The sequence below is a fragment of the Oryzias latipes genome, chromosome 14 (genome assembly GCF_002234675.1).
Source record: "Oryzias latipes chromosome 14, ASM223467v1".
In the NCBI taxonomy this organism is placed as follows: domain Eukaryota; kingdom Metazoa; phylum Chordata; class Actinopteri; order Beloniformes; family Adrianichthyidae; genus Oryzias; species Oryzias latipes.
Genome location: NC_019872.2, coordinates 20,547,890 through 20,575,530, shown reverse-complemented (window position 1 = coordinate 20,575,530; position 27,641 = coordinate 20,547,890). Strand labels below are relative to the sequence as shown.

General features: G+C 41.0%; 1 protein-coding gene across 9 annotated transcripts in view; it reads right to left on the bottom strand.

Moving 5' to 3' along the window:
• mtmr4 (myotubularin related protein 4) overlaps positions 1-26,594 on the bottom strand; it is a 44,228-nt gene extending 17,634 nt beyond the window's left edge. For 2 of the 9 annotated variants that reach the window (XM_023962308.1, XM_020709036.2), the window contains exons 1-3: positions 26,490-26,594; positions 21,286-21,386; positions 5,515-5,604 (exon numbers count right to left, since the gene is read on the bottom strand). In XM_023962308.1, the coding sequence (XP_023818076.1) occupies positions 5,515-5,604; positions 21,286-21,288 (93 nt within the window). In that variant the 5' untranslated portion in view covers positions 21,289-21,386; positions 26,490-26,594. Of the gene's footprint in view, positions 1-5,514; positions 5,605-15,455; positions 15,944-20,174; positions 20,244-21,285; positions 21,387-22,248; positions 22,368-22,400; positions 23,275-25,994; positions 26,468-26,489 lie in introns of those variants that run through there. The other 7 variants (XM_023962309.1, XM_020709037.2, XM_023962306.1 and 4 more) reach the window with 5 other exon arrangements.
• Positions 26,595-27,641: the final 1,047 nt, after the last annotated feature.

Here is a 27,641-nt window from a genome sequence, read left to right as displayed (position 1 = left end):
GCTGCGTGCATTCTTGAGTGCGCGACACTTTTGTGTCCATAACACCAAACACAAACGAATGTTTTGTGCAGCGCAAAGTTACGTGTCTGTGTAAACAAAGGTGGAGCCTCCTGCCCCGTGTTCTTCATGGGTGTCAGGCTTCATGGCTACCGGTAAGGTGACAAACTGTCTGCAGTCTCGTTTATTACTGGGCAATATATAATATTCTGAGAAGATGTCTGTACCAGAGAGCACAGGTGAAACCCGCGTGCAGCTCCAGAGCGGTCCGCTGCAGAACAATCAACACGCACCCCCAACACACTTGTGCGCGCTCCTTCCTCCTACACACGCAGCGTGCTGACACGCATACACACAGTCATTCTACAACATCTATATGGTTAGCTTATCAGTTAGAGAGGTAGTACTTAGTTGTTACCGTTATTTGTTAATAAAGAATACTGCGTTGTAATGGTTTTAATTTGCGACTCGGCCGCCGGGGGATTTTGTTTCACATGCAATATCTGAATTCTTGGATGGTTAGAACTCCCGCTGTGGCGACCTGAAGGGAGGAGTCAAAAGCTAGAGGAAAGACTTGACATTGGTCACAGAGCTTCAAACAGACCTGACCGGGCGCTCTGACATGCAGAAAAATAGGAAGAGATGGATGTGAACCAGCCTGCATGTGGAACTGTCCAATTAGCACCGAGGACTGGCACAGAGGAACCTTTGTGAACATCGGGGACCTGTAGCTGAGCCTGAATGAGCCGGCAGACAACAGGCATGGCTTTGGTGGGGGGGGCTGACTGAAGTGTTGAGAGAGGGAGCCATTAAAATTCTTACTCAAACCCATTTTGTTAGTCAGAGGAAGTCCTGTCCTTGACTGCATTAAGGTAATTGGTTTCCAAAAAAGGTTGCAGAGGCATTTTTTCATATCGTTCAGAGGCAGAGGAATTATCTGTGAGCCGGTGATACGCGGATACATCTGCCAACTTCCAAACCCCGGCACAGTTTACGCACAAACTGAAGCTTTTAATCACTTTTAACGCGGTCAGCTTCACATTTACCGTCCTGGCCGATGAGTTTGTGCTGCTTTTCAAGAGGACTAATATGATTTGCTGTGCTGTTAGTAAAGCGATCATCTTTTACAACATATGCAAAGATAACATTCAAATTTAACTTTATTTATAGAGAACCTTTCTTACGCCAGAACACCTCAAAGTGCTTTACATAAAATAGTAAAAATAGGTATCAAAATAAAAGCCTCCCAACACACACTAACAAACTGGGGATAAAAAGCCCATAAAAACAAATTGAAGAAGAGGAAATGCAAAAACTACTTAAAAACAAAGCTAAAATGTGAATTTTAAGTTTGTTCTTGAGGGTGAAGCCCTCACAAACTCAGGCAGGCCGTTCCACAGGCGAGGCCAACAGTGCTGGGATGTGGCCTCGCTGTGAGACCTGCACCTGAGGAACTGAGGGCTCTGGGAGGGTCAGACTAAAAGTAATTCTGATAAAAATGAAGGTCAAATTCCATCAGGACATCTATAAACTAAAATTCCACATTGGAGATCTTGGTTAAAGGGCGTACAGCCCAGTTATGAACAAGCTGTAGCCGATAAATTGTATTTTTCTTTACACAATGGAGAGAATAAACCTATTTATTCCATCCACGTCATGATTGAAGATCCCGTGTGGCAGTAGGGACAACAGGGCTGCTCAAAAACAACCTTACCTCATCCTGCATTAGCATTCACTGCCAAGTCAGCAGGACCTTCACTGCATGCAGATGACATGCAGCAGGTCACACTCCACAGAAACCAGCTGAGCAATAAACAAACCAGACGTGTATCAAATAAAACAGAAAGCGGCAAAAAATGTAATGTCTATATATTGATATACATTTCTTTAAGTGTTCATCTTAAAAAATTAAGAGATCTTACAAAAACTCAATGACTGAGGTTCCTGAATGATTTTTTCAGAAAAAGACAGCGTCATGAGTCCAGACGGACTAAAAGTACAGTTCGACTCGTGTCATGAAGCCGTCTGCGCTCCTGCAGAGCTAAATAAAGCCTTCCTGACAGCACTCATAAGATCTTTGAAATAGTCCCATACTGAATTATTCACAAGATCATAATTAATTGTAACGCTGACATTTCTTAGGTAACAGGGGACAAGATCCAGGGCCCAGACAGTTATGGATCGGACTAGTAGAGGAACTACTGCTCGACTTGGCATTTGATCCGGCCTCAAAAGCTGCAGAAACGGACGAGATGAGGTCTGTGAAGCAGGAGAGCGCTTCTCCACAGCCCAACGTGTCCTGCTGAGCACGCCATAGTTAACATGCTGTACAGACTGGGCCCACTGCATTAAGCAAACTGCGTTCCCAAAGAGGAGCCATGAGTCACAACGAGCCGGGAGAGCAGCAGCAGATACTGTGTCACGTTTCCTCTGCCAAGCCTAAGCAGCTGAAACATGAGGAAGGAGGAGGAGGGGGGGGTTTACGATCAGGAAAACCAGAGTCGTGACTTCCGGTAGTGCCAGACTTCATATCAGGACGAGCGTACACATTAACCAGAAAAAAATCTGCCTGAACGCATATGAAGGTAAAATATGGAGCAAGAGAAAGTCATAATGACAACTGAAAGCACAAGAGTGTAGACATGTGACAGAATGTGTGAATGCAAGGGGAGGGAAGCGCTATAGCTATAGAAAATGTTCGTGTGAGGACCAACATGCAGCCCTTCCTCCCATCAAAGCTGGTGGTTTTCTGCTTTTGCCCCGAACTTCTCAGCACCAACAGCAGCACTTTGAGAAGGTTGACGGTTTCCGCAGTTTGATGGAATGATGCCTCCTCTCCAAACCACAAGGTTGAAAGACAGAGTATACAGAGTATAGAGGCAAATCTCTCCACCCTGCATCTTTCCTTTGTTCCCTTCACAGAGAACAGGGTACATGATTGTCTGGCTCATTAACCACCAAGATAGGAAGAAGCTCAAAATCTCAGAGGAACAAAGATAAGAGGACTTCTATACAAATGATGCCATGGTAAATGGTATATACCGGTACTTCTACAGTGCTGTTCTACCTTCCTTTAAGGCCCAAAGATCTTTACATTCACAGTTCCATTCACACACACATTCACACACTGCTGCCTAATGCTCCGCTCACACATTGACGTGCATATACAGCATATGGTGTTCACACTGGACTGTTGCTACCCAATATTAGCGCACATCCGCCACCTACAGTTGGAAGAGGCTTGGTGCAAAATGTTGAAGCGGTGCGAATCTTGCTCCAGGCTTTTGCTATCCCAGCTCTATTCCAATATATGAGAGACTTTGTGTCCAGCCGGGCAAAAAACACCACCTTCTGCTCAACGATCAAATGCACATTGCTGAGGACGATGTGAACGTTACTTGATCAGACATTTTGTGCCTATAGGCCAAAATGGTAGTGGAAATGATCGTAGCAATGCATGAATGTCTTGAACGCAGAAGCCCGAAACACGCATATATAAGCGTTTAAACAGACTTGTCATTGGAAAAGTTGGCTCCAGAGTTGTTAACGCTAAAGGCAGTGATGCCAACTTATAGCCATCAGGAGCCATGTGGGGTTCAATGTCTTCCCCAAGGACACTTCGACACATGGCCGGGCAGGAATCGAGCCTGTGATATTCCTAACAGAAGTCAACCCCTCTACCACGGCCGCCCTGTCTAAAAATCAATGATTAAAATCCGTCATACTTTTTTCACCAGCGAGAGATATAACAAGATGTTCTTTTAAAACTAAAAAAAGGGGGCACAGATCTTCAGCGTGCCCTCTGCCTGTTGAGTTTTGACTCCTGCAGAATTATCTTGTCAATCAATTCTTGCTTTTACGCACATGCACACTTCAGAGAGGTATTTTAGAGCAGAAGTCACCATCATCCTTCAAAGTACCAGATGATACAAAGCCATGGTTGCGCAAGGAACATCTGAAGAAAACAAAACAGCATGGCGGTTTTTCACTTCCAACCCTACGCTATTATTATTATTGGGCTGCTAATCTGTGTTGTATGACATACTGGGCACATTACTCCAATGATGTTGGACAGCCATGGGTGGAGATGGAGAAACTTTCTGCTGGGCCTGGTTTGTTGCCATCAGTCATTGGTGCAACACTTCCACTGGCTAAACCTCTGACTATTGATAATCCTGTAGTACATAACTCGATTAAAATCTTCCATCAATTCAGAAAACATTTTGGTTACTTAGGGATGAGTTTGCAAGTTCCAATAGCATCCAATAAATGTTTCCAACCTTCATTGTTGGAAGCTGCATTCCAGAGGTGGCGGCGACAAGGTTTGAAGACCTTTAACAACTTGTTTTCTAATAATCAATTTGCCTCTTTCCAACAACTGGTCTACAAATATAATATTCCTAGCTTCGATTTTTTTTAGATACTTGCAGGTGTGTCATTTCATCATGACCTCCATCACAGGGTTCCCTATCCAACCTCCTCAAAATACTCTGGATAATATTTTGATCTTCAATCCCACTCGGAAGAAATCGGTGTGTAAATTGTTTAGCATGATCTCAGTCACAGAGTCTCCCTCGATGCAAAGCCTTAAAACATCTTGGGAGCAGGATCTTAGTGAAACCATCAGTGAAACAGACTGGGAAAATTTTGTGAGGAATGTTAACTCATATTCAATGTGTGTAAAACATTGTCTACTGCAATTTAGGATTGTGCATTGTGCTCACCTCTGCAAAGCCAGATTAGCTCAGATGTATCTACAAATTGATTCACTGTGTAACAGATGCAAATAATCAGAGGCAACATTAATCCACACTTTTTGGTACTGCCCTAAAATACAGTGCTTTTGGGGAAATATCTGTGAGGCACTTAGCTGCATCTTGGGAGTCAAACTAACTTTAAACCCACTTGTATTTCTGTTTGGAATAAACAGTGGGGCTCCGACATTGCCTGCAGGTGGTCAGAGGATCATTACCTTTTCAACTTTGCTAGCTCGACGCCTCATTCTTCTTAAATGGAAGGATGCTGCCCCACCCACTTTATCACATTGGATTCGAGATGTGCTTTACCATCTTAAACTTGAAAAAATAAGATTCACTGTGAGACGATCAGAACATACATTTTAAAAGGTATGGAGACCATTTCTCAACTTTTTTAGTCTACCATCTACAAGTGTGACAGAATGATGCCTCTTTTTTTTAAAAAAAAAAAATCTTTTTTTTACGTGTGTTAATATATTTGAACTTTACTTATTGTTTTGTTTTTTTATATGTTATTTCACCTATACCGTGACTGATTTTATATATTCATGTTTCTCTTTTCTTATCACTTGTAACATTTCATTTCCTTATATTTTCTTTACTAAATGGATATTGGTGTATATGCAACTGACAGCAGGAGGGGTGGGGGACTGGGTTTTGAATTTGTTTGTATTATGTTTTAAAACTGAAAACTTAATAAAGTACCAGATGATGCCTTTGCCTCATTCTCACGAGTTCCACAGCAAACTGTTGGGCTCACCTGAAGGTTCTCATCCTCCTTCACCAGCTCTTTCTGGGGGAACAGATCCTTAGCCTTGATGTACTCCAGACTGGGAGGCCCCTCTTCACCCTGACAGACAAACACAAGACAAAGGGCACCTCAGCGATGGGATTCTCCTTAAAGGGACTGACAAGATTTTAACACTGAAGGATATGAAAGAAAAACACGTAAAGATAAATGATGAGCACCAGAAAAGTCATTTTCTCACAGTTAGGGTTTAAACATGCTGCTGTGCAGGAGCGTTCAGGGAAATTTCACAACATTCTCCAGCTAACTCAGAAATCACGTAGACGGTAAAAAATTGACAAGAGCAGATGTAAACCTGACTGTCAATGAGAGACAGCTGACCCGCTGAGGTCGGGGGGGGGGGGCCTCAATGTTTACCATTTCATCCTGAAAAACATTCTTCTCACTGATAAATAATCATCACCAAAATGCTGAGGGGAACCTTTCACCATTTATATTCCTTTAACTTTGACATAGTGAAGATAAGCAACGCATCTGTAAAAAGATAAAACGCTTTCGGGCTTTGGACTGCAAAAACCTTTAGACTTTGACTCCGGGGTGTTGCAAAACAAAAACAAAAGGGGGGGGCAGGCTTTTGACTGGTGTTGAAATAGTTGTTTACTTTTATCACTTTGAACTAGCATGTCATACTAATCTGGCCTCATATCACTGAAATGTTGCCGTTCATCGACTTACAGAAATCCAACAAGAACAAGACGAAGAGTCGAGAACTTTCCTACTGCTCACACCAACCAGCTTCCAGTTTGCAATGAGACACCTCCTCCACTTTTGAGGCCAAGCTAAAAGCATCCGGCTTGGTAAAAGTTTAAATTTAACTAACAGGCTATCTTTCCATGTGGTTTAGACCTTTAACAGGGAGATTTGGATGTTTTTTTGACATACTCATGACTCATGAGTAGTTGGAAGTACCTGCATGTCGGGAGAATTCTGCTAAAAGCTCCTCTAAGCAACCTTTAATAAAAACAAACATGAAAAATCCCAGCTGTTTGAGCAACTAGGAACTCATTTGCTCTGTTGGATTCTTCAAACTTGGACCGCTGTTTACTGCAGGGCAGGATTCTGACCACTGCAGCAGGGTTATAGGACAGCAAAACCTTTCATTTGCCTGATGCCCCATCTGCTCGTGCAGTACTTTACACATTCCTTTTAGTTCTCAAATCAGAATAAGGACTTCGTTACAATCACTCGTACGGTAAATACTCGTACGTATTTTTCGTACGTACAATGAAATTAAAAGTGCCTCCAGGTCAGTGCAACATTCATACCTATAAAAAAACAACAACAACAACAAGTTATTACTAAAATTATACATAAAACTTCATAAAAAGTGCTTCAATGTGTGCGAACACAGGTGTGTCTTGCAGGTCCCCTGAGGCTCATATGGCCATCTTAAAGGACATCATGGAACTAGAACATACCATTATTGTGTGTGTGGTGAGTGTATTGTGAAGTAAGTTCCATGTATTTGATATACAGGTGATGCTATTGTACAAAGTCCTTATGCCACACTCTAGTCAATTGTAAAGTGTTCACATTGACTTCATACTGACCGTGCCCAAATGCTGCAGGCATGGGGTGTACAGGCAATATACATAAGTGATGTGATTAAGGAAAATCTGTGATTAAGGAACGCAACTATCACTTGAACAGCACGAACAGGCTACCTGCATAATCTGCAGTATTTGGGGATTAAAAAAAAAAAAAAAACAACCACCAAAAAAAAAGAAATCGGACGCACCTGCGTCTCCTCGCCTGTTTATGTTTGGCTACGACCTGCCGCATGCCAGTAGATATAAATGTGTGTGATTTTTTTCTCTATGGGTTCACAGAGTGTTCTACAGTCTTGAAATTTTGTGCGGGCCACCCGCATACAGGTTTGTCCATTTTTTGCCCGCAGACAGCCCATATCCACCCATATCCACCCATAAGGGAAGTTGTGACAAAGGCATTGGTTACATGTTTGCCATCCCTGAGGTAACAGGCCTTTTCTTTCTACCAGATCTGGGTGTATGGCTTTGACTGCTAAGCTAAATTATAACCATCAAAATGTACATGAAATATTAATTTTAATATTGCAATATTAAAATACTGCTAAGTTTAAGATGAAAGATATTTTTTTGTTTGTATGCGACTACTCATTTTAACCTTACACTATACTCCTATAACCTTATAATTTCTTAACAACACATTCAAACTGTCGTTTTAATGGATTGCTAAAATTAGCCCAAATAGCGAAGAGGCAGAAGTAAGAAAGTGAGGAACAAAGAGGGCAGTCGACCCCATCCCGACAGCTCTGGGTGCTGGTGCTCTGCAAAGACCACGTTCATCATGTCACACTTCAGTCCACGCAGACGAGGAAAAACACACAACCCTTGTTCTCCTTTATCTATGTGTAAAAGGACAGCACTCAAAAAACAAAAACCATCACTTCACTGCTGGATTTGGTTTCCTTGTGTCATTATGATCGCATGACTGCTAATGAAAACTACAGGAGGTCCTGCTGATTCGTGTCTGGATGCTCCTGTCAAATCGCAGGACAACAACAGGACAAATATGAAGACAACTGAAAATCTTACAACAACTTAGAGGAAAACAATCCCATCTGTCAAAGTCCAAAGAGGTAATCAAGCTTTGCATTAAGATCACCCCCACTGTCCTGAATAATAACAGATGTAAACCGCACCATCACAGACAAGCCTCCAACCGGCTTCCACCTGACGTAAAAATAAAACACACCACATAAAGTATGAGCAAATCTGTATTTTTGAGTCTTGCACAAGTCTTGCACTCATTTACATCGATGAAAATGAAAAGACTTGAACATTTAGATTGAAAGCAAGACCATCTATTCACCATGTGGAGTTAGTGCCGATTGTGCCTATTTACATTATTGTGTTCTGCAATTTTAAACAGAATGTCTGCAGCTTTTTTAGTTACTATAATCAAAACGTGGTTATTGAATCAATACGTGCCTTAGATTGTCTGCAGAGTGGAGGACGTCACAAACATGAACAGAAACAAGAACTTTTCCAACATTGTTTTAGCCTCAGCTGCCATCAGACGAGCTCCAACCACTGCAAACACAAACTCAAAGACTCTGCATTAGGACTTTTAACCTAAAATATACTCTTTTTAGAGTTATAACAAAAATGCAAATAGAGATCCAGGATGTCAACAAAGGACAAGCTATAAATAAACAATGACAGTGGCTTCTGTTGGTCAGTTAGTGGCCTTCAAAAGAAAAGGAAAATCCAGTGAATATCCATACTAAAATAGGGGAACATTTTACGATGTTATGCTGATTAAGCTTATAAGTTAAGTCAAAGTATCAGTAGCCATAACACAATTGAGTGAGTGAAATTTGCTCACTTGACATGGAGGATCAGAGCGCTGCGGTCAGTTATGCTCCCAAACCACCCAGTAATTTAAACCTTCTAATTCAGGGGTCTGAAACTCTGCTCCTTAAGAACAAGCCTGTTTTCCAGCCAACACTGATTCAGTAGCTGGATCAGGCGAGTCCAGTTTCTGACGGAATAAACAAACCTGATCCAGGTAATCAGCAACAAACAGGAGAAAGTTAGCTGGAAAATGAGCAGGACAGTGACTCTTTAAGAGTCCCTGGAATCCCTGCTCCAGTTCATTTCATGCAAAATACCAAAACACCCTTGAGGAGTCAGTCAAGATAGCATGAGGGGGAATCTGGAGTCCTTTAAATCCTCAGAAGTTAACAGCAGATTGTCTCTGTGAGGCCAAATAACAGAATGCAACTATAATTCCTCAGGTGAACTTAGACTGCAAGGTCGACACAAGCAGAAACGAAATAAAAATAGGGAAAGTTTATGCAAGATTTTATTTCCACGATGTCATCTGGGGGGAGAACGCTCCACTGTCTTCATGTCTAATTAAAGTGCCACTTCAATAACAGACAGGAAAAGACCTGATACTCAGGTCATTCCTACTGCATCTCTTAGATTAGAAATTCCACTAAGCGACCATTGTGATGGCTGAAAAAAGGCTGTGCCAGGACTGAGAACAACCTCCAGACCTGAACAAAGTGCGGCATAAATGAAACCTCAATTGACCTAAAGACACACCCATGTTTGTGTTAACGTGTTTTTTTTACCTCCACGATTCCAGATAAGAGATGATTCACGTGAAAGAGAGGTTAGACACTTCTTCACAATCAGCCACAATCAGAGAAACCTTTAAATTGGTTCCAAAGCAGTCCACATGGGTTTGCTCCTCCTCTAGCCTTGTACTTAAAATGATAAAATAACTAGAACAAGCAGATCTTTACTAGGCAAAGGGATTACATTTGTTAAAACTTTTTTTAAAGTAGAATTTTCTTGATCTTGGATTTTATCATAATCAACTATGAATAGAAGCAAATCCTTGAAGGAAAGTTTGATAAACACCTAAATTCTAACATTCTGCATCATTTATCCCCTAAATTCAGGGTTGATCCCTTTAAGAAGCCAAAGCATTTAACGTTACACACCAACACATATAGACCACCTGATGTTTATTGAACTAGTTATGAAGCAAGACTGACTTTGCGTTCCTGTGGTCTGCAACACCCTCCAGCACGCAGAGCAGGTTTGCAAATGTTAAGCACTTTGAGATGTCATCAGTTTCAAAATCCACGAGTAACAGTGCAGAAAGAAGACACGCCAACCGCCACCCTAAAGAGCGCAGTAAATGCAAAGTTAGCAGCTTTACTGGTGTCTCTGACTGCTTTCAACTTGAATAATTGAGAGTTTTGAGTTCAGCTTCTTGGTCAGCATAAGCTGCCTCTGTCCGGCACAGGAGCTTTGGTTGTTTGCATCAAGAGGAAAGCCCAGCTGTGTTGTGGATACGGCAACAGTGAGTGAGGTTTGTAGAGGAGGCGCTAGGCAGCTTTCATGTTGCTGAGGCAACAGACAAACCCAACAAGAGCTGTTGCCTCATCCAAAAGTAGGAAATGGAAGGCCCTTAGTATTAGTAAGTTTACCTCCAACTGTTAGTGATTTCAAATTTTTACAACATGGACTCTTAACTACAAATGTAGCAATAGGAGGAACCAAAGATTCATCCAGGAATCCTCCACACATGCAATACTTCCACTATATAACCTATAACCACTACCGGTATATAACCATTTGTATAATTTAATACATGCATTTCTAAGTCACCCCCCCCCCCCATCTCATTAGCATGATCCAAACGTAAAAAGACGGCACAAATTGCAATAAGTTGTTATGTAAGGGTTAATGGTCAACGAAGTGTGCATTATCAGAAAATAACATGGTCACTTACAAAAGAAATAAATATTCAATCAGTTTTTAGTATTTTCTAGTGGTGCACCACTTTTTAATCCACACCCAGCAGCCAATAGGAACCGAGTATTTACCCCGACCATGTTATAACCTGAAGGTTTACACACATGCTAAAACAACCTTATGGTAGCTTGAAGTAGGCCTGCACAATAAATCAAAGCAAATGTATCGTTATTGCGATATCAAGCTGTGCCAATATGTATATCGCAAAAGATGGCAAAAATTGCAATAAATGGTTACTTTAAATGTGCTAAAACAGTCTTATGGTAGCTTGAAGTATTTAGCGAATCGAAATAAATCCCTTTATGCATTTGACCAATCAGATGAAGCCCTTTTGTTAGATGTTCGCCTCCTATGTAGACGAGGGTCATTTGGAGTATAATTTAAGTTAAGTTGACTTATTTAAATTTAAACTGCAGCGAAATAGAAATGATATTTTTGGTTGTTTTGCCATTTGTTCATATATCGCAAGATATATCATCATTGCAATGTTGATCACTAATATCGCATATCGCAGGTTTTCCTCATGTTGTGTAGTCCAAGCTTGAAGTATTAAAAAATTAAATTAAACCATTTACCGGTAAGCATTTCACGGTTTTCACCAATCAGACGTACCCTTTTTATGCCAGCCTCCTATGTGGAAGAGGGTCATGTGGAGTATATGTTGACTTTTATTTAAATAAAAGTGTTGTAATGAAATGGAAATGATGTATTAAGTCATGCTATGTTTTTCTTTTTTGTTCATGTATCACAAGCTATATCGTCATATCATTATTGATCAGTAATATTGCACAGTTTTCCTCATATTGTGCAGCCCTAGATTTGACTCATTGACAGGCCAACGAAATTAAAATTAGCACAAAAACTTAAGAAAGTAGCCACCACTACTGGAAAGTAATCAACCAAACAAATGTCTTCACTTTCTGTGCTGATTTCAGCTGCTCTTCTATGGCAACCCTGACTAAAAATAGATTGGAGATCAAAATCTAATGAGCGTTTATCTGCAACTCATTTTAAAACAAACTCAAGCAGCAAAGACTCCAATCATCTTTGCTCTGCTGTAAAGGATCAGCTTAAAAAAAACGATTACAGAGACAGAAGAAATGCTCTCCTTTCCATAACGGTAGCAAAAGATGGAGGACAGCTTGTCCTGCGCCCGACACATTTCTGCTTCGTCACTGCTGCGAGGCAGTGCACTCCCCCGCCTCTGTCTGACCACTGTTTCCAAAGCTGGAAGGGCCTGTGAGCGCGCACACACATGTGCCACCACGCATTAATTAAATATAAGGCCCAGACTCTGTGCTCCATGTCATCATAACTGCTGCCTCAACAGCATCTCTTAGAGAGGAAGCCATTGTGGCAGACCTCCATGACTAAGCACAAAAACCCTGCAGAAGAGGCTTCACGCAGGGAGGATTGTTACTACAAGAAAATAGAGGCACCACGTTGGAAATCTGGTGTGCATGTGCCTAGTTTTTTGTTTTTTTTTAAATTGGTCGTTCTGCAGAACTAAGCTAGCCGAGACTCAACAGAACCGGCACACAAATAAGTGTCTCGTTGCCATGGATACTACCACCACTTTTTTAGATGCCGATGTGTTTTCTCCACGATTTGCCACCCTAGCCAGATTACTGTGTTAATCTGAGTAGGGCTTTGTTTCAGAAGAACAGAACAGAGGTGACCTCCTGAGTGTGTGCGCAGATCACACACACACTCACAAACACACAGGTCTGCTTTTCAGCCCACAGTGACTCATCAGGAGGATGCATTAAAAAGCAGAAGCAGACCGACAGACTGAATGTCAAAATGTTAAGAAATACTCTGCATAAAAAGTCCAAGGAAAAGGACAACAATAGAGGTGGAAAACACAGAAAATCTCAACTGAGAAGCCAAAATAGAAACTTTACAATTGAAAGTTTAATATACTAAAACTAAATCTTAAAGTAAGAAGACCCTTTTCTTATTTTATGTCTTGAAAAATAATATTGTCAAAAAAGTTTTTCCATTGGTAAAATAATCAGTATGAGAAAAGATGTCTTAATGACTAAAATTGTTTTCATAAAATAAGAATTCTTTGTAAGACTATTTTTCTTATCCCATTGGCAGATTTATTTTATTTTATTTTTTTGCATATTTAAAGAAAATCTGCCAAGTGGGAAGAATTTTTACTTTTTTTTCTTTTTTACAGGCCCCTGGCAAAAAAAAGGAAAAAGTAATCTTTTTTTTCCTATCCTCTCCAACTAAATGAATATTTGATTGTTCACCATATTCAGAACAATCAGTTCCATTTGAATGTAAGAAGTGGGCCGCAGTCCAGGTACTGAAAGAAACTGGTCAAGAGAGGTAAACAAGACTGAAAGTCCATGTAGACGAGGGATAAAACTGTCAACTCAAAAGTGTTGCTTTACTACATATTAGGGTGAGATGAACCACAGCTTATATATTGATGGTATTGTGTAGCTTGGTGCTAAAATTCCGCGCGCTGTGGTCATGGTGTCACTGTCATGAAACTTGAGCAGAAACCTTTTAAAGATCACGGGTTCCCGCGCGATGCATTTATTAAAACAGCCAAGAGTGACGGCTGAAAAAGCTTTAATTTTGAAAGCACGTATGATTTGAGTAATGGAAAAACCTCGACCAATCACTCAGGCTTTTCCTAATAGCTCCATTTAGTGCAGACACCACATGGCCCTGCCAGGTCACAACAAAGTGATGGTGATGCAAACACTGCAGCCTGCTGCTGCTGCTGCTGCTGCTGGGGAAGACTGACAGAGGTGTGATCCACTTAGTGGACACTCAATTACACTGACGCAGAGCGAGAAGTGCTGACTCAGCTGCAGCGCAGATATATATTAGAAAGGGCCGTAAATTGTGTACGCCTGGTCACAACCGCTTCCTGAGGAAACCGAGGGAGGAGTCACTGAGAAGATCACACATTACTTCCTATGACTGCTATAAACAGTACAGTGTTATCGTCTTCAAATAGTGGCAGTTCTGCTCTTTACCAAGCAGTTAAGTTCAAATAAAATTTCCCAGAGTCCATCAGTGCTCCACAAACCTTGATTGGGTTTTTCCCTTCTAGTTTTCCAAACAATGTTTCTTGCACAATCTCACTGATTAAAGCTCCTTGGAATTTTGACTACATCATGATTGGAACACATTTACGAGATTCAGCAAAGCTTCCTTAGTAATCTGTGGATTCCAAGATGTCTTCAACAAATCATTTTCAGTCGTGTGAAATATGAGGGTCAATAGGTTCAATTTCTTTCTGAAAAGGACTCTTTGATGCTTGGTAGATTTAGTTTCACGTCTGTGCTGGGACACTTTCTTCTACCTGTGACTCTGGTAAATATGACATCTCTTTGTTTTCAAACGTCTTATTTTCCACCATAGTCATCCACTTGGGTCTCTAAAAGGATTTCACTCTGTATTTGAACCTCATCTTCACTACTTTATTAATTTCAGCAGAAAGTGACAGAGGTGTCTAACACTGTTTTTAAAAGTTTTACTGATAACCTTTATCAGGAGTAAGTTGACAAAGGTCAGCTACCTCAGATCCCATTTAATTATTGCAGGAAGAACTACACTGGAATGCTGCCTTGTTTGCAAGACGCTGCAGCATAGCAACGGACCAACTAAAGACATGATGGTAAAGCTATGCATGTAATGAATGACAAGCTGACCTCACGTTTGGCGAAGACCTAAAAACCAAGTTGGAGAGGTTGTGGTGCCAATGTGTTTGCCTATAGATTTGCTTTTTTATTCGTCTTAGCTTTTTGTTTGTTTTGTTTTTGCTCTATGCATGTTTGTATGCATAGGCTCGATAAAATATGATTAGATGGAATTAAGATGGAAAAGAGAATCTTCCAAAGGTTTCTTACCAAAGCTGCTTGTCCTTTGCTGACCCCTAACCCTAGAGCTGTCGTTGACTAATCACTATACACTAACATTTCAATAAATTTAAAAAAGTTCCTAAAAACTATTAAAATGTGTGCTGTTTGGTCAGTAGAAGTCACCAAAACATAAAAGATGCAAGTTCAGTTATTTAAAAAGATATTTTCTTCTACTAAAGCATAAAACAAAGACAGCACAAAGACGTTAAACTTGTTATAAAGTTTCAATAAACGGGAAGACAGTCTAATTTAAATTAATTTAAGTTGAGTAGATTCAAGCAAGTCTCTGCTCTGTATGAAGATGACTCCAAGTGAAGCACCTGTTCTGTCCAGGTCCACTGCAGTTAACGGCGATAACTCGTCAGCCCCAGGAACAGCAGAACACTGTGTACCAACTCAGAGCAGCACAAACAATTTACCTGACCAACTCAAGACGGGACTCCTCGTCTCCTTCTGTCAAATCACCAAGAGCACAACACCGGAGGAGGAGGAGGAGGAGTACAAGAGTTACTCTCAGGAGGGAGGGAAATGAAGATGGTTTCCATGAAGTCAGGGATGCTTCTGACTGCAGCGGCGCTGTGTGTTTGCAAAGATCCGGCTAAATGAGGAGGATTCTACTACGCACCCATCTGAAACCAGACTCGAAACTGCAATGAAAACCAGAATAGAAGCCAGAGGGACTTACGAAGCAGTTTAGCATGGAGCAGGACACCCTTCCTGCGACGCTCATGTCGAGGAAAGGCAGGACTGTGCCAGAGTGACACGCAGCCTCCAGAGCAGCAGCACAAGAGCACGAGGAGCCGGCATAACCATTCTTCTCCCAGCCTCCTCTGCTCTAATCTGCCTGCCACCACGCTCCCCTCCACCACCTTCTGCACAGATCCCCGTCTCAGGAGGTGCCAAGGGAAAACACTCTTGTCTCATTCAGGATTCTTTATCCAAACCACCCCCCCCTCCTCCATCTACGGCATAAGAAAGGGGAGCAGGAGCATGGAGAGTCTGAACAGCGCTCCTGTTGCACCTCGAGGAAAAGGAGGATAGTCCATAGACGGTACAAAGAAAAAAGCAGTAATCTTTCTAATTTGCAGAGCTGAAACCGAAAAAGAAAAGCAAAGATAGCTGCAGATGCATCCCCAGAAGTGTAGTGAGTAGATGGGAGCACAAGGAGAAGAGGAGGGAGGAGAGAAAGGAAGAGGAGAAAGCAGCCTGTTAAGCTCCGCCCTCTGCATGAGCATCTACCTCACATTCCCATGTTTGCATTCCTCTCCAACTCCTTTTCATCCTCTACTCCTCCATCCCTCCCTCCGCACATTAAAAGGCTTCACTCCTAGCCGTGAAGCGGCAACGCTGGGAGACGGCAGTCGGTCTAACCTCTGCACGTGCACCATCTGACATCAGCTGCAGGATGCTGCAGCTGTCAGTCAAGCAGAGGCTCTGAACAAGCCGACTGTACAAACAAACAAGAATCTGGAGCAGGATGGTGGAACACGCCTATGCTAGTTGATGGAAAGTGGAACATCAACATAACTGAACTTCAGGTCACGCAGCTTTCTGCAAGAAAATCATTGCTCATTTGTCTGACATCACCCCCACCCCCACACACGCCCCCAAAGGGGACAGACCCTGCAGCACATCAGAGCAGCACAGTCTTATTGTGCTTTGAAACCTGGAAGGTCAATGCAGCACATACATTTCTCCGTGTACTACGGCGGGCAAAAGTGCCCCTCCCCCTTTCTACTCCAGCCTCCTCCCTGAAAGAGTCGTGACAGCCGATCACCTACAGCTGCATGACCCCCAAATTATGTAACCAGCAGGAATGCACTGCATGCAGCATAGCTGGATGCGGACCGCAACACAAAAAAACGGAATTTTATTTTTTTATGATAGATTCTCTACGGTTACTGTGACCAAATTTTAATCTTAGACTGAACAGGATTCTTTTTTTCATCTGCTTTGATCATTCTTACCTTTGTATGGGTGCAACATAACCTGAACACACAACAAAACAATAAAAAACTGGAATTAAAGCTATTAATAAGGAGCCACATGCTCTAAAGAAAGCCAAAGGAACTTATTCTAAACGCCTAAAGACCCGCTCCGATAAAAATGCTGTTTCTGGTACTTTAAACATGCTATTGTGGCATTTTTCTCATGATAGAGGACATGCATAAAGAAAATGACGCTTAAAATCAAATGTTTCTTAGTATTTCCTTATTCAAATCTTTGTTAATCAGGAGCAGATGAAAAAAATGCAACGGGAAAAAGAAAATATGCTGGGCGGGTAACAAGCTCCCTGCTCTGCTCTATTCTGATGCATCCACGTGTGGACAAATAGATCCAGGAACATTTTTGTTTTCCTCATCTGACCCGACTCAAAACGGTCGCACCACCAAAGTTAGGCAGGAGGTATGAAAGGCTGTAAGCTAGTGGAAGTGCATGTTAACAGAGAGCTCTCAGCGATAGGGAGGGGAAAGGTGGCCACGCCCACAAGTCAGAGGTGAATTTGTGATGAACTCCTGCCACTCTGCAGAAACTATGTCTTAGAAAACAACAGGTTTTTCTTTATTTTAAAAACGATAATCGTAATGGAAAGACCACTGTGAACTCTTTCAGATCAAAAAATGATTGGAGCTTAATTGGGTGTTTGGTACTTTTAACATGGTGTTGTGGTATTTTTCTCTTGATTTTCTCTTAGATGTATGGAGCTTAAAGCTTTTTCACTGATAAGCTACAACTGACTTCAAAATGTATGCATTGACCAAACATGCTAAACCCATAAAATGAGTGAAATGAAAGCCTGGCTGCATGAACTTGTATTAAACATACTAACGCCTGAACGTCACCTTTGAAACAGATCTGCTGAGGTGATCTTGAGCCTCAGACGTTAACGTCTGTTTCCAAATGCTGTTTCTAGTCTTTCGCAAAAGAGTCAGATGAGATAACGGCTCAATCCTGCCGGAGCCTTAAAGCGGAACTTCTCTGGAAAAAAACAAGTACAAAAACAAGTTGAAAAGTGTTTTTAAAAAACAAAACTTGCACAGGTGTGTTGGTTTATGGCTCCAGGGCAAACAGTCAGTAAAAAATAAAGGAGATAGACCATGTTTCATAGTTTACTGTGCAGGAAGAAAAAGGTAATTCGTCTCACTGAAAAGCACAGAAAAATGAAGCCCATCGCTGAACAATCTTGATTTCTTGAAGTATTGTCATTCATTACAACTGTCATCATTGAATCAAGGTTTATCTTTGATACTTAGTTTATAGACCAAGGTGAGGCGTGTGCACAAGCTGCTTTACATCCTGCTGAATCTACAGTCAGAGGGACAATTAAACTCATGAGACAAAATGGAAAGAGACTTTGTCCTCAAAACAATACAGCCCTAAACAGAGCGGCACACTCCTGTAATTCCTCTAAATCTTTTTTTTCCTCTTTTCTGTGAAATAGAAAGTGAAAACAAATCATTGAAGTCTTTTCTTGGTTAACGTTTTCTTGTAATGATTTACAACAGATGGATTGAGCCGAATTGAATTCCTAGAAGCAAAAAATAGAAAACAGGCAATTTCTTCTGAAGGATTGTAAAGTCCTACTCTAATGATATTTTTATCTACTTTAGAAGCGATCTCAAGCTCCAAGGCCTCTGATAGAGGACCCGGGCTTGGGTGAGAAACCACCCGCGGAGGGTGAGGGGGCATGACTTTTTATCCAAATCTATTAATAACCATATATCTTTGTTTTCCTAATGAGTTTTGAAGAATACTGTAAGGTGATGCAGGGTCCAGTTTGAAACTGAGAACCAGAATCGTCCGCTTGTGTCTTGGTTTTATTTTAGGTAAATAGGCCAGCGAGTCAGCGATGTTAACCTACATGTTGACATTCGGATAAACTGCAGAAAAAAAGACAGAAATAAGACATGAATGCTTAAAAATAATCTTCAAATGTGTTCCTTTGGTCATTTTTAAATTACCGTTTTGTCGCTTAAATAATAGTTCATTAGTGTTTGCTGCTGCAGAATGTTGCACTATTGGAGTTGGAGAGGATTGTTTTAAATCAACTGTTTGAAACACAAAATCTTACAAGTAAGACTTCAAACAAAACAGGTGACAGAAAAGCAAATATTCTTTTTATATCCACACCGCACTGACTGCAACCTTAAATTAACCAGAGAGCTTCACTTTCACTGAGCTCTCCTGCTGACTGAAGAGTCAGTTCACACAACAACAGAAATGAACCATTCGTCCAGACCATTGAACTCTTATGGAACTAAATGAGATGAAGTTGTGCAGCCACACAAACACCCATCAGGGTTTGTCGCTGGGACAATAACTCTGAAACGCCTTTCAAATAAGTGCACTACAATGCACAGTGGCTGTGATCACATGCCTCATGTCCGACAACAAGAAACGAACAAACAAAAGCATCAAATCCTCACGTTCTGTCTTTAATATAAGGCCAAGATAAAATCAAACCATTTTTCTTACTAAACTGAATCAACTCAACATCACTGCACTACATAAGAATGGAACCTTTATTTTGAAAGCCTCCCACTGTCAATCATTAACAAACTAAGAGCTGATGCAGTTTTATTCTACAGCTGTCCAACCGCCTGCAGCTTAAGACTGAATGATTTCCTGTGACTGAAGAACTCTGGGTGTGTTTGGCACACCTGCCACGGCTATTCAGGTGTGATTACACATGAGGATTGTAACTCCAGCCACAGCAAAGTGCTACACAATGAGGGAAGAACTGAACCCAGATTCCATTTTTTTTTTTCTTCTACACAGGAAGGCAGTCATTTTGCCTGCACCGGCGGCCACATTATTTGTTAATCAGCTCTGCGATCAATTAAGCTCCCACAAAAAGGCTGAGAGCCGGGCAGCCAGCCATGGTGACATTCTGTGGACACAGCTGACCAGATCCCTGGGACACTCGACCTCCTGCTGCACTTCCTGCTTCTGCCTCAGAAAAGCTCTGTCCAAAAGGAATCTGCCACCAATGTCATCACAGTTTCTTCCACCTTTCTGAAGGCAGAATTTATTATTTTATTAGTCTTTTTTTTATTTTATATTTCATATATCTAATACATTTTTATGAATGCCAAGAATTTAACTTGTTATACAAACAAACCTGACATGAATCTCTATGAATCTCACCTTTCACATATTTGGTGAATAATACAATCAGGTAGGCTAAATAACAATAGCGCCCACTACAGGGTGAAACAAAGATTTTTCCATTCTGTATTCATTCTTTTACAACAATGACAAGATGATTAGAAACAAGTACTCCTTTTTCTTTAGGAATTTAGAGTGGGATTAAATAAATGTCACAAGCTCTGAGTTTTGTCAAGGTCACCATGGAGCCCAGACACGGGGCAGGGAGCCACATCAGCGGTGCAACATCTGTTACCTGCAGCCCAGAACTTCCTCTGATGCAGAAACATGTGGGAATCTGCAGCCACATGCAACAAATGTGCAGCCCTGCTGAGAAAAGAATACGTGAGATAATGACTGCTGCTGCCTTCCTGCTCAGAATGAGGAATTGCTCAAAAAAAATTCTGCAATAAAAGAAGTTGATTTTCTTGTTTTTGTGTAGTTTCATAGAATCTTTTGTGTAACGTCTTGATAATCTTGGTCATCTATCCTACAAGTAGCAGTTCAGACTACTGACAGACCTCCCACTCTTAGCGTTAGATGACATCACAGACAGGATTCAGTTCATATAGAATGAACACATGAAGGACTTTAGCTTGTGTGCCATTTTTGTCGCACCGCTAATGACTGGTTGGGGGGTGTGAGGGGCTGTAAGCTAGTGGGACATCATGTAAACTGTGAGCTCTCAGCAACGGGTGGGGGTGGGGGTTTCGTGCCAAGAGTCTCACCCACAACTCAGAGGCTAATTTCTAACAAAGCACACAGGTTTTTATTTTTTATTTTTAAACGGTATAATTAAAAGACTAGTGAGAATACTATGGAAATAGATCAAAAGATGATTGGAGTGGGACTATAAGCACAAAGCAGAGAAGATCAAAGATGAACAAGTTCAAAAATTCTAATCGCGTCAATAAATGAGAAGAAATAAATGTTTCTGTGATGGAGATGTTTGAAGTTATGGGAACTGTGGACACAATAACAGGAGAATACAACCAAAAAGGATAATATTTTATAATAAGTTACTGTATGATCAAATCCGATGTTCTAATTGAAACTAATAAAATTGAACTGTATTCCCTTGAACAACATCAATATAGTTTTGAAATTCAAACTCGTCTCCAAGACTTTGAGTCGAGTTTAAACTTGCAGCAACATTTTCTGGGAAAAAAAACCCAAACTTGCCGTTTTACTCATTGGGCGTTTCCATAACAAAGCCTCTGGTTCAACACACAAAGACCTGAAAAGCGCTCTTATCACATGACCTGAAATGCTCGTGCCCCTTCAGCTCTTAACCAGATAAAAACTGCAATCTACAGCAAAATAAACATTAACATTTACAATCCCCACTAGTAGTGGAGTTGGCTTACCATGCTGCCAGCCAGTGCTTTAAGGAGTGACTCGGGGCGCTCCTCTTCAGATCCCTCCTTCTCCTCCTGTCGACTGGACTCGGCCGTGCCAAGAATGGATCCTATCAAAATAAAAACACACCACCTTCAGATGAGCGTAGGTGGTTTAGGGGTGTGTATGACACTGTAAAAAAGCTATAAAAAAAATCAAAGTACAGCATTCACAATGATAGAAAGAATTGATTAAAAAAATACACAGCCTCTAATGTAATATTTGATTTTAGAAACACACGTCAAACCCCTTCCAGCAGACATTTTCAGGGAGAGCTCTGAATGAATGAGGTCAAATTGGAGCAAAAACCCTGCACATGTGTGGTCCTGCTAGCGTATGCGCAGGAACGTGCCAGACGTGTACTCTGACACCACTAAAGAAAGGCTGGAACACACCAGCTGACATGACTGCAGCTGAAGCAGCCTCAAAACTCCTGGACAGATTACTACAGGCAGGCGGAAGACTCAAAGACATGTCTCCAAAGACCAGAAGATCTGGTTACACAGTCCCACCATCAAAGTGTGTTATGACGTTTCTACTAACTAAGCCTGTAATTCTACTTTTCTGTGCAAGAATCTCTAAAAATCTGCTGTGCTGCAGCCATGTTGAAACTCAATGTATGAGCCAAAAAAATAGATCAAACTGTTACATTTCAATCTGCATGACAATAGGTTCGCATTCTCTCTTGTTGTCCAAGTATAACAGTCTGCAGACCTAAACACATACACTTCCACGTATATAGGTCAGACCTAACAAACTAAATGCCATAACAAACTGAAACTCTACCCCAAATCTCCCCGTGCAGCACAGTGCTCTCACTTCCCTACGCTCAGTTTTTTTCCTCTGACACACCCCCTTTTGCACACTGCTACACAAAAAGACGAAAAAAATACTTTCAGCTCATCAAAACAGCAGTTTCAATGTCTTCTTACCTGAAAGCTAGTGTGAATTTGTGCCTAAACTCCAGTCCCTTTTTAGGAAGAGAGAAAAGCCTGCAGTAAAAATCAGAGAGACGAGCGTCTCTCTAACACATACTGGTTGTAATCCACTGACATACCTCCCTACGTCCCTCCCCCTTGCTTACTCGGTTTCTCCCTGCTGTGCCTCACTGCTTCCAGTGAAAAGAAGCCGTACTACAGGCCGCAGACGCCTGACAATCCACCACTGACAGCAAACCCTCGACTGGCTCATCAGAAGACGTGGCTTCCAGCGGCAGCTGGAGAAAACCTCACGAGGTGGCAGTTAAACACTCCAAACGCCACAACTTTGCACTCAAAGAGAGAGAAGTTACTTCAGAATCAAGGAAACTTGTCAGGTGACCGAGCTAGGGGAGCAATGGAACATTTCAGGTAACCAAGAACTTGATCCGAATAACCTTTTCGATGACAAAAACACAAAGGCAGCAGGGAAATGACCAGACCAACAAAGTTACAAAAGGCTGTTAGGTCTAAAACCAATTCCTTATTTTAACTCTTACTTTTTCCTTTATTCATTTCAAACGAACAATCGAGTTGATAACTTAAAAGTTCAACTTTTTCAGAACCTGTTGCCTGAGAACAAAGACCTGCTGCTCAATAAACTGATCCAGGTCCCAGAGGTCACACTGGTCTGCACAGAAAAGGGACTGACTGAAGATTACATTAATCAAAAAACAAACTAATGCATTCTGTTCCAATCCACATAGTTTAATGGTTTATGTTGCTACTTGTTTTTCCTCGTAGATCCTCCCTTCAGGGGATCCCACGGACAAATACCCCACAATCTGAACTTGATTTTGGCCTCAGAATTTTACAGCCAACTTGAACTTTTGCTTTTAACCGGGCTTGGGACAGGTGCATGGAAACCACTGAGTATATGAGAAGTGGACTGAGTGAGTGGGACGTCACTCATAAAAATGACTTCCTTCTGGCTCCAATGAAGTGAACTCAGTTCAGTCCCTATATTATTGTTCTATGGAGGCCGACATGTTGGAGCCAGATTTAAACAGTAAATCACCAATGAGGAGTGAGCTTGTTGGAAGTCCACACCCCTTTCAATGAAAGAAGGCTACACTGCCTGCCAATCATTTTAAACATTTGACGAGAGACCGCCTACTTTTATTTAGGCATCTGATTGGCCAGTTTATGGGGGGGGGGGGGGGGGGGGGATTATCAAGAACATGTCAAACAGCACCTGGATGGCTCAGTTGGCTCTGTGTAGGCCTGGCGCACAGGAAACCAGAGTTAGTTTTCCAGAGGGTACGATAGGCTAAATCCAGTGTGGGTGCCTAGGCAAGACCCTTCATGCTACTGCCCAACTATGTAGCCACAAGGAGGCACAAGTCTGGGTCTCCCTGTGCCGGTCCCCAGCCTGGATGAATTACTAAATCTCTGCCAAACTAAATGTGCGAATCATGTAAAGTTGATTTACTATGGCTACCCCCCGACAGGATATACAGAAAGGTGAACAGCAGCCAGAACATGCTAGAAAAAAAAAAAAGTTGAGCAAGAATGGAACGTGGGGGGTGGGGGGTACCTAGTATAAGAGTAGCCCATTGACGTTGCAGTAACTTAAAGCTCCTGACAGTCTTGGACAGTCTGCTATTGACAATTCTGCTTAGCTTTTGAGAACAGATGTGATTGGGCGTGTCTAGAATGGCATTGTCAAACAATATATATGTATGGATTTCCTATACTGAATAGTGCTATAACAAAGTATTACAAGGCAGCACTTTCTATACTAGCTTATTTTTCTCTTGCACACTTTCATAAACATTTTGTCAACAATATTAGAATCTTCACTGCAACTTTTGCACAACAAAACATGACACATTAGAAAAACTCAGTATGTCTTCAAATGAATCTTTCAGAAAACCATTCTGCTAAGCTCACGATCACCAGCTTGAGAGAGCAAATTCTCAGTGGAACATCTCCACTTATGGAGAAGCTCAGTGCACTGTGAGCCACAGCTTGCATGTTGAAACAGCAAACATCTTTTCTGGAAATCAGAAGTGTACATCCAAAAGGGGAGTTATCTTTTTGGCAAAGAATGTGATGATAGAAGGGCTTCCAGGTAAAACCAACAGCTTTCTAAAGCATGTGAGTGATTTGGCGTGTCTCTTCCTGCCTCCTGATTCACAATCATATGACACCAGCACAACATTGGGTATTGGTCAATGCGCATTAAAGTAGATCCTCTAAAATGTATGCCAAATACCAAACCAGGCGGAAGCATAAAGACATACATTTGTTGCAGTCTTCTCTCTCATTGTTAATGTAGTCTCTCGATGTTAAAAATATACAATAATGTCAGTTTCTTGCTCATACAGCCTAAATATGCAATCTTTGAGTTTTAGGATCCAGTATGCAGAAATCAGGGCTGGGAACATTACAGATTATCTCAGACACTTCATTTTTAATTTTCTAAGTTTTAACTCTTTTCACAGATCTTCTTTCACTTTCAGCTTCTCCCATCAGGGGTCGCCACAGCGAAACAACCCTCCCTCGAGAATGAGTCGCATGGTTAACTTGGCAATGTTTTACGCCGGATGCCCTTCCTTCCCCTAACTCTTTTCACATATAAACCATTAAAATCACTATAGTACAAAATTTGAACACAAAAAACAAAATTATGTTAAAACGAGATCGTTTTAAAGACCCACTTCAATTGAAATATTTAATCAAACTGTGGTGAATAAGGAACAGATGAAAAAAAATGCAGTTTGAAAAAGCTCTCAGCTGTGACACAGCAACTAAAATGGGCGGGGCAAAGTCTCCCTGCTCAGCTCTATTCTGCTGCATCCACTTACAGACAAATATATATATTACTGTCTTCATTGTCCTCATCTGAGATGGAATCTGGATCAAATCTGTACAGCTGGATAGTTCCACTATTGATCGCCATTTCTGTTGCTCCGCTGATGTTAGCCTGGGGTTTTGAGGGGCAGTAAGCTAGCAGGAGAGAGTTTAAACCTGGGGATGATGGGATTTCAGTGGAGGCTTACTTCTGCGTCAACAGTCCCCACCACAACCCTCTTTCTAATAAACTACTGCTACTCTGCACAAAGTTTGTTCTAGAAAATAACAGAGGTCTATAGATTTTTCCTAAAATTGGCATAATCATGATTAAAAGACCACCGAGAACGCTTTTACAATAGATCAAAATATGATCAGAGTGAGTCTTTAATAAAGTTCATGCGAGGCCTTCAGCAACTGAACATCACTTCAATTGAACACACTTCACCCGTGGGGATTAAAGTTTGGTGATGAAATATGTTTGTCTTTCAATATTTGATGTTTAATAATTTGGTTGGTGCTTAAAGTTACTAAAATCAGAAAGTTCTTAAACAACAGGTTTGGAAAGCCCTGAAGAGGATTTATCCATATAATCCAAGCAAACAGGTGAACTTGACAGGTTGACGTTTTAAAATATGATAATTTTGATTGATTTTGGGTGAATCAGATCGTTCAAAATGAACCAATATTTATTGACTAGAACCACAGATGATATGTTGCAAATCATTGTTAAAATGAAATATTGCACCTCTACTAACTACAACAACATTTAGCTTAAATAAATTCCAAGCTGAAGATGAGTTTAAAACAGACCTCAGATCTTCATGCCATGATTTAAAAATAAATCACAGCAGGGGATATCTGCAAAACCAGTTTCTCTTCCTCCTTACTGGAAATCAACTTACATAATTCAACAAACCTCCACGGCATTTTTCCTGTAGTAGGAGTTTTTTTTTTGTTGTTGTTGTTGTTTTTCTTTTCTTTTTTTTTAATGGAGTGAAGCTGGCAGTTCTCAAATGAATCCTGTGGTCTTGTTACCGGACAACCCAACAGGTGTAAACTACAGGAACCGAGAGGATAAAGTTTCAAGAGCCATAGGGTGAAAGTGAAAGTAGACAACAGCCCCTCTACAGCTTCATGGCGTTTCCAGAGACGGCCGCTGAACAAACCGAAACCTGTTATCATTGAGGATGTGCAATATTTGAAAGGCCGGCAGGATGCTAGCTGCCGGATAGCAATGTTGAAAGAAGCTGGCGAACACAATTCTTACAGCACAGAAACCGAGAAAGGAGCTAAAAGAGCCGCCAGTACAAAAGCATCCTGACATACAAACAACATGTCACACTACATACATCTGCTAAAACCTACTGCGTTTAAACAAACTGAATCGAGTTACTCACTCAGAAAGAATCAGGTGACACAACGGTGACTCAGTACACTACTCGACTTCCGCATTCTTGTGTGGTTAAAACAGCGTCAGCCAATGGGGGCAAAGAAAGCAAAACCCTCTCCACCAATTACGTTATAGTTTTCGTTCCGGCCAATCAGAATTGACACAACTCGAGACAGTGACTCGCACACGCCCACAGTTTGACCAATCAGCGATCACTTGACTGCCGAGGCGCACCAATAGAAAATCACAGCGCGGCACAAACGGCTGCACACAAACGGCGCGGTACGTGCGGAAGCTCACATCTTAAGGCGGGAGAGAACAGCCGAGAAGTCAGAGAATGAATGACACGCGCGCGCGCGCTTTAGCAGCGAAAAAAACTGCGCGCTATGGCGACCAATCACAGCCTTTTAGAAGAAAAGGGCAACAATTTATATAAATGATTCAGTCATATATATCGTTTTCAGTAATTCAAAATATTCAGCCTTCTTTTTTGATTTGGACTCAATCGAAAATATTACTGATCTAAATAAAAGTAAATCAGAAAACTAAATAGTTTAGTAATATTTTATTAACAGTTTAAAAATCTGGCAATTTCTTTCCGTAATATCAAACCTGTCATGCATACAGAAAGTTCTAGTTCCCTTTTTTTTTTTTTTTTAGAAAGTTCTAGTTCTATATAAGGTTCATTCTTGGCAGTTTGGCTCCCTCTGCTGGTGAGAACTGAGAATGCAGTTGTTTTTCTCCAATGCGAAAAGAAAAAAAAGTAAATGAAATATAATATTTTTATTACCATATAAATCTATCATTACAAGTAGTATCAAATACCTTTGTGGATTGTCCTATTGTGTCAATTTTTTAATATTACATTATATTACATATTACATTATATATTACATCATCAAAACATGAGATCTTTTTTTTCTTTCCTTGATCTGCATTCTGATGAATCATATATAATCATGTATAACCTAATCATGATTTTGGGAAGATATTGTATACACAAGACAAAATTTTCAAGAAAAGTCCACTTATTAAATACTTTTAAAGGAAAAGACGTGACAATATATTTGGCCCATAAAAAAATTAGAAATACAAAATCCGAATTTTTCAAAAACAGTTAGACTACTTAAAGTTTTTAAATTTTTTCATTTCAATCAGC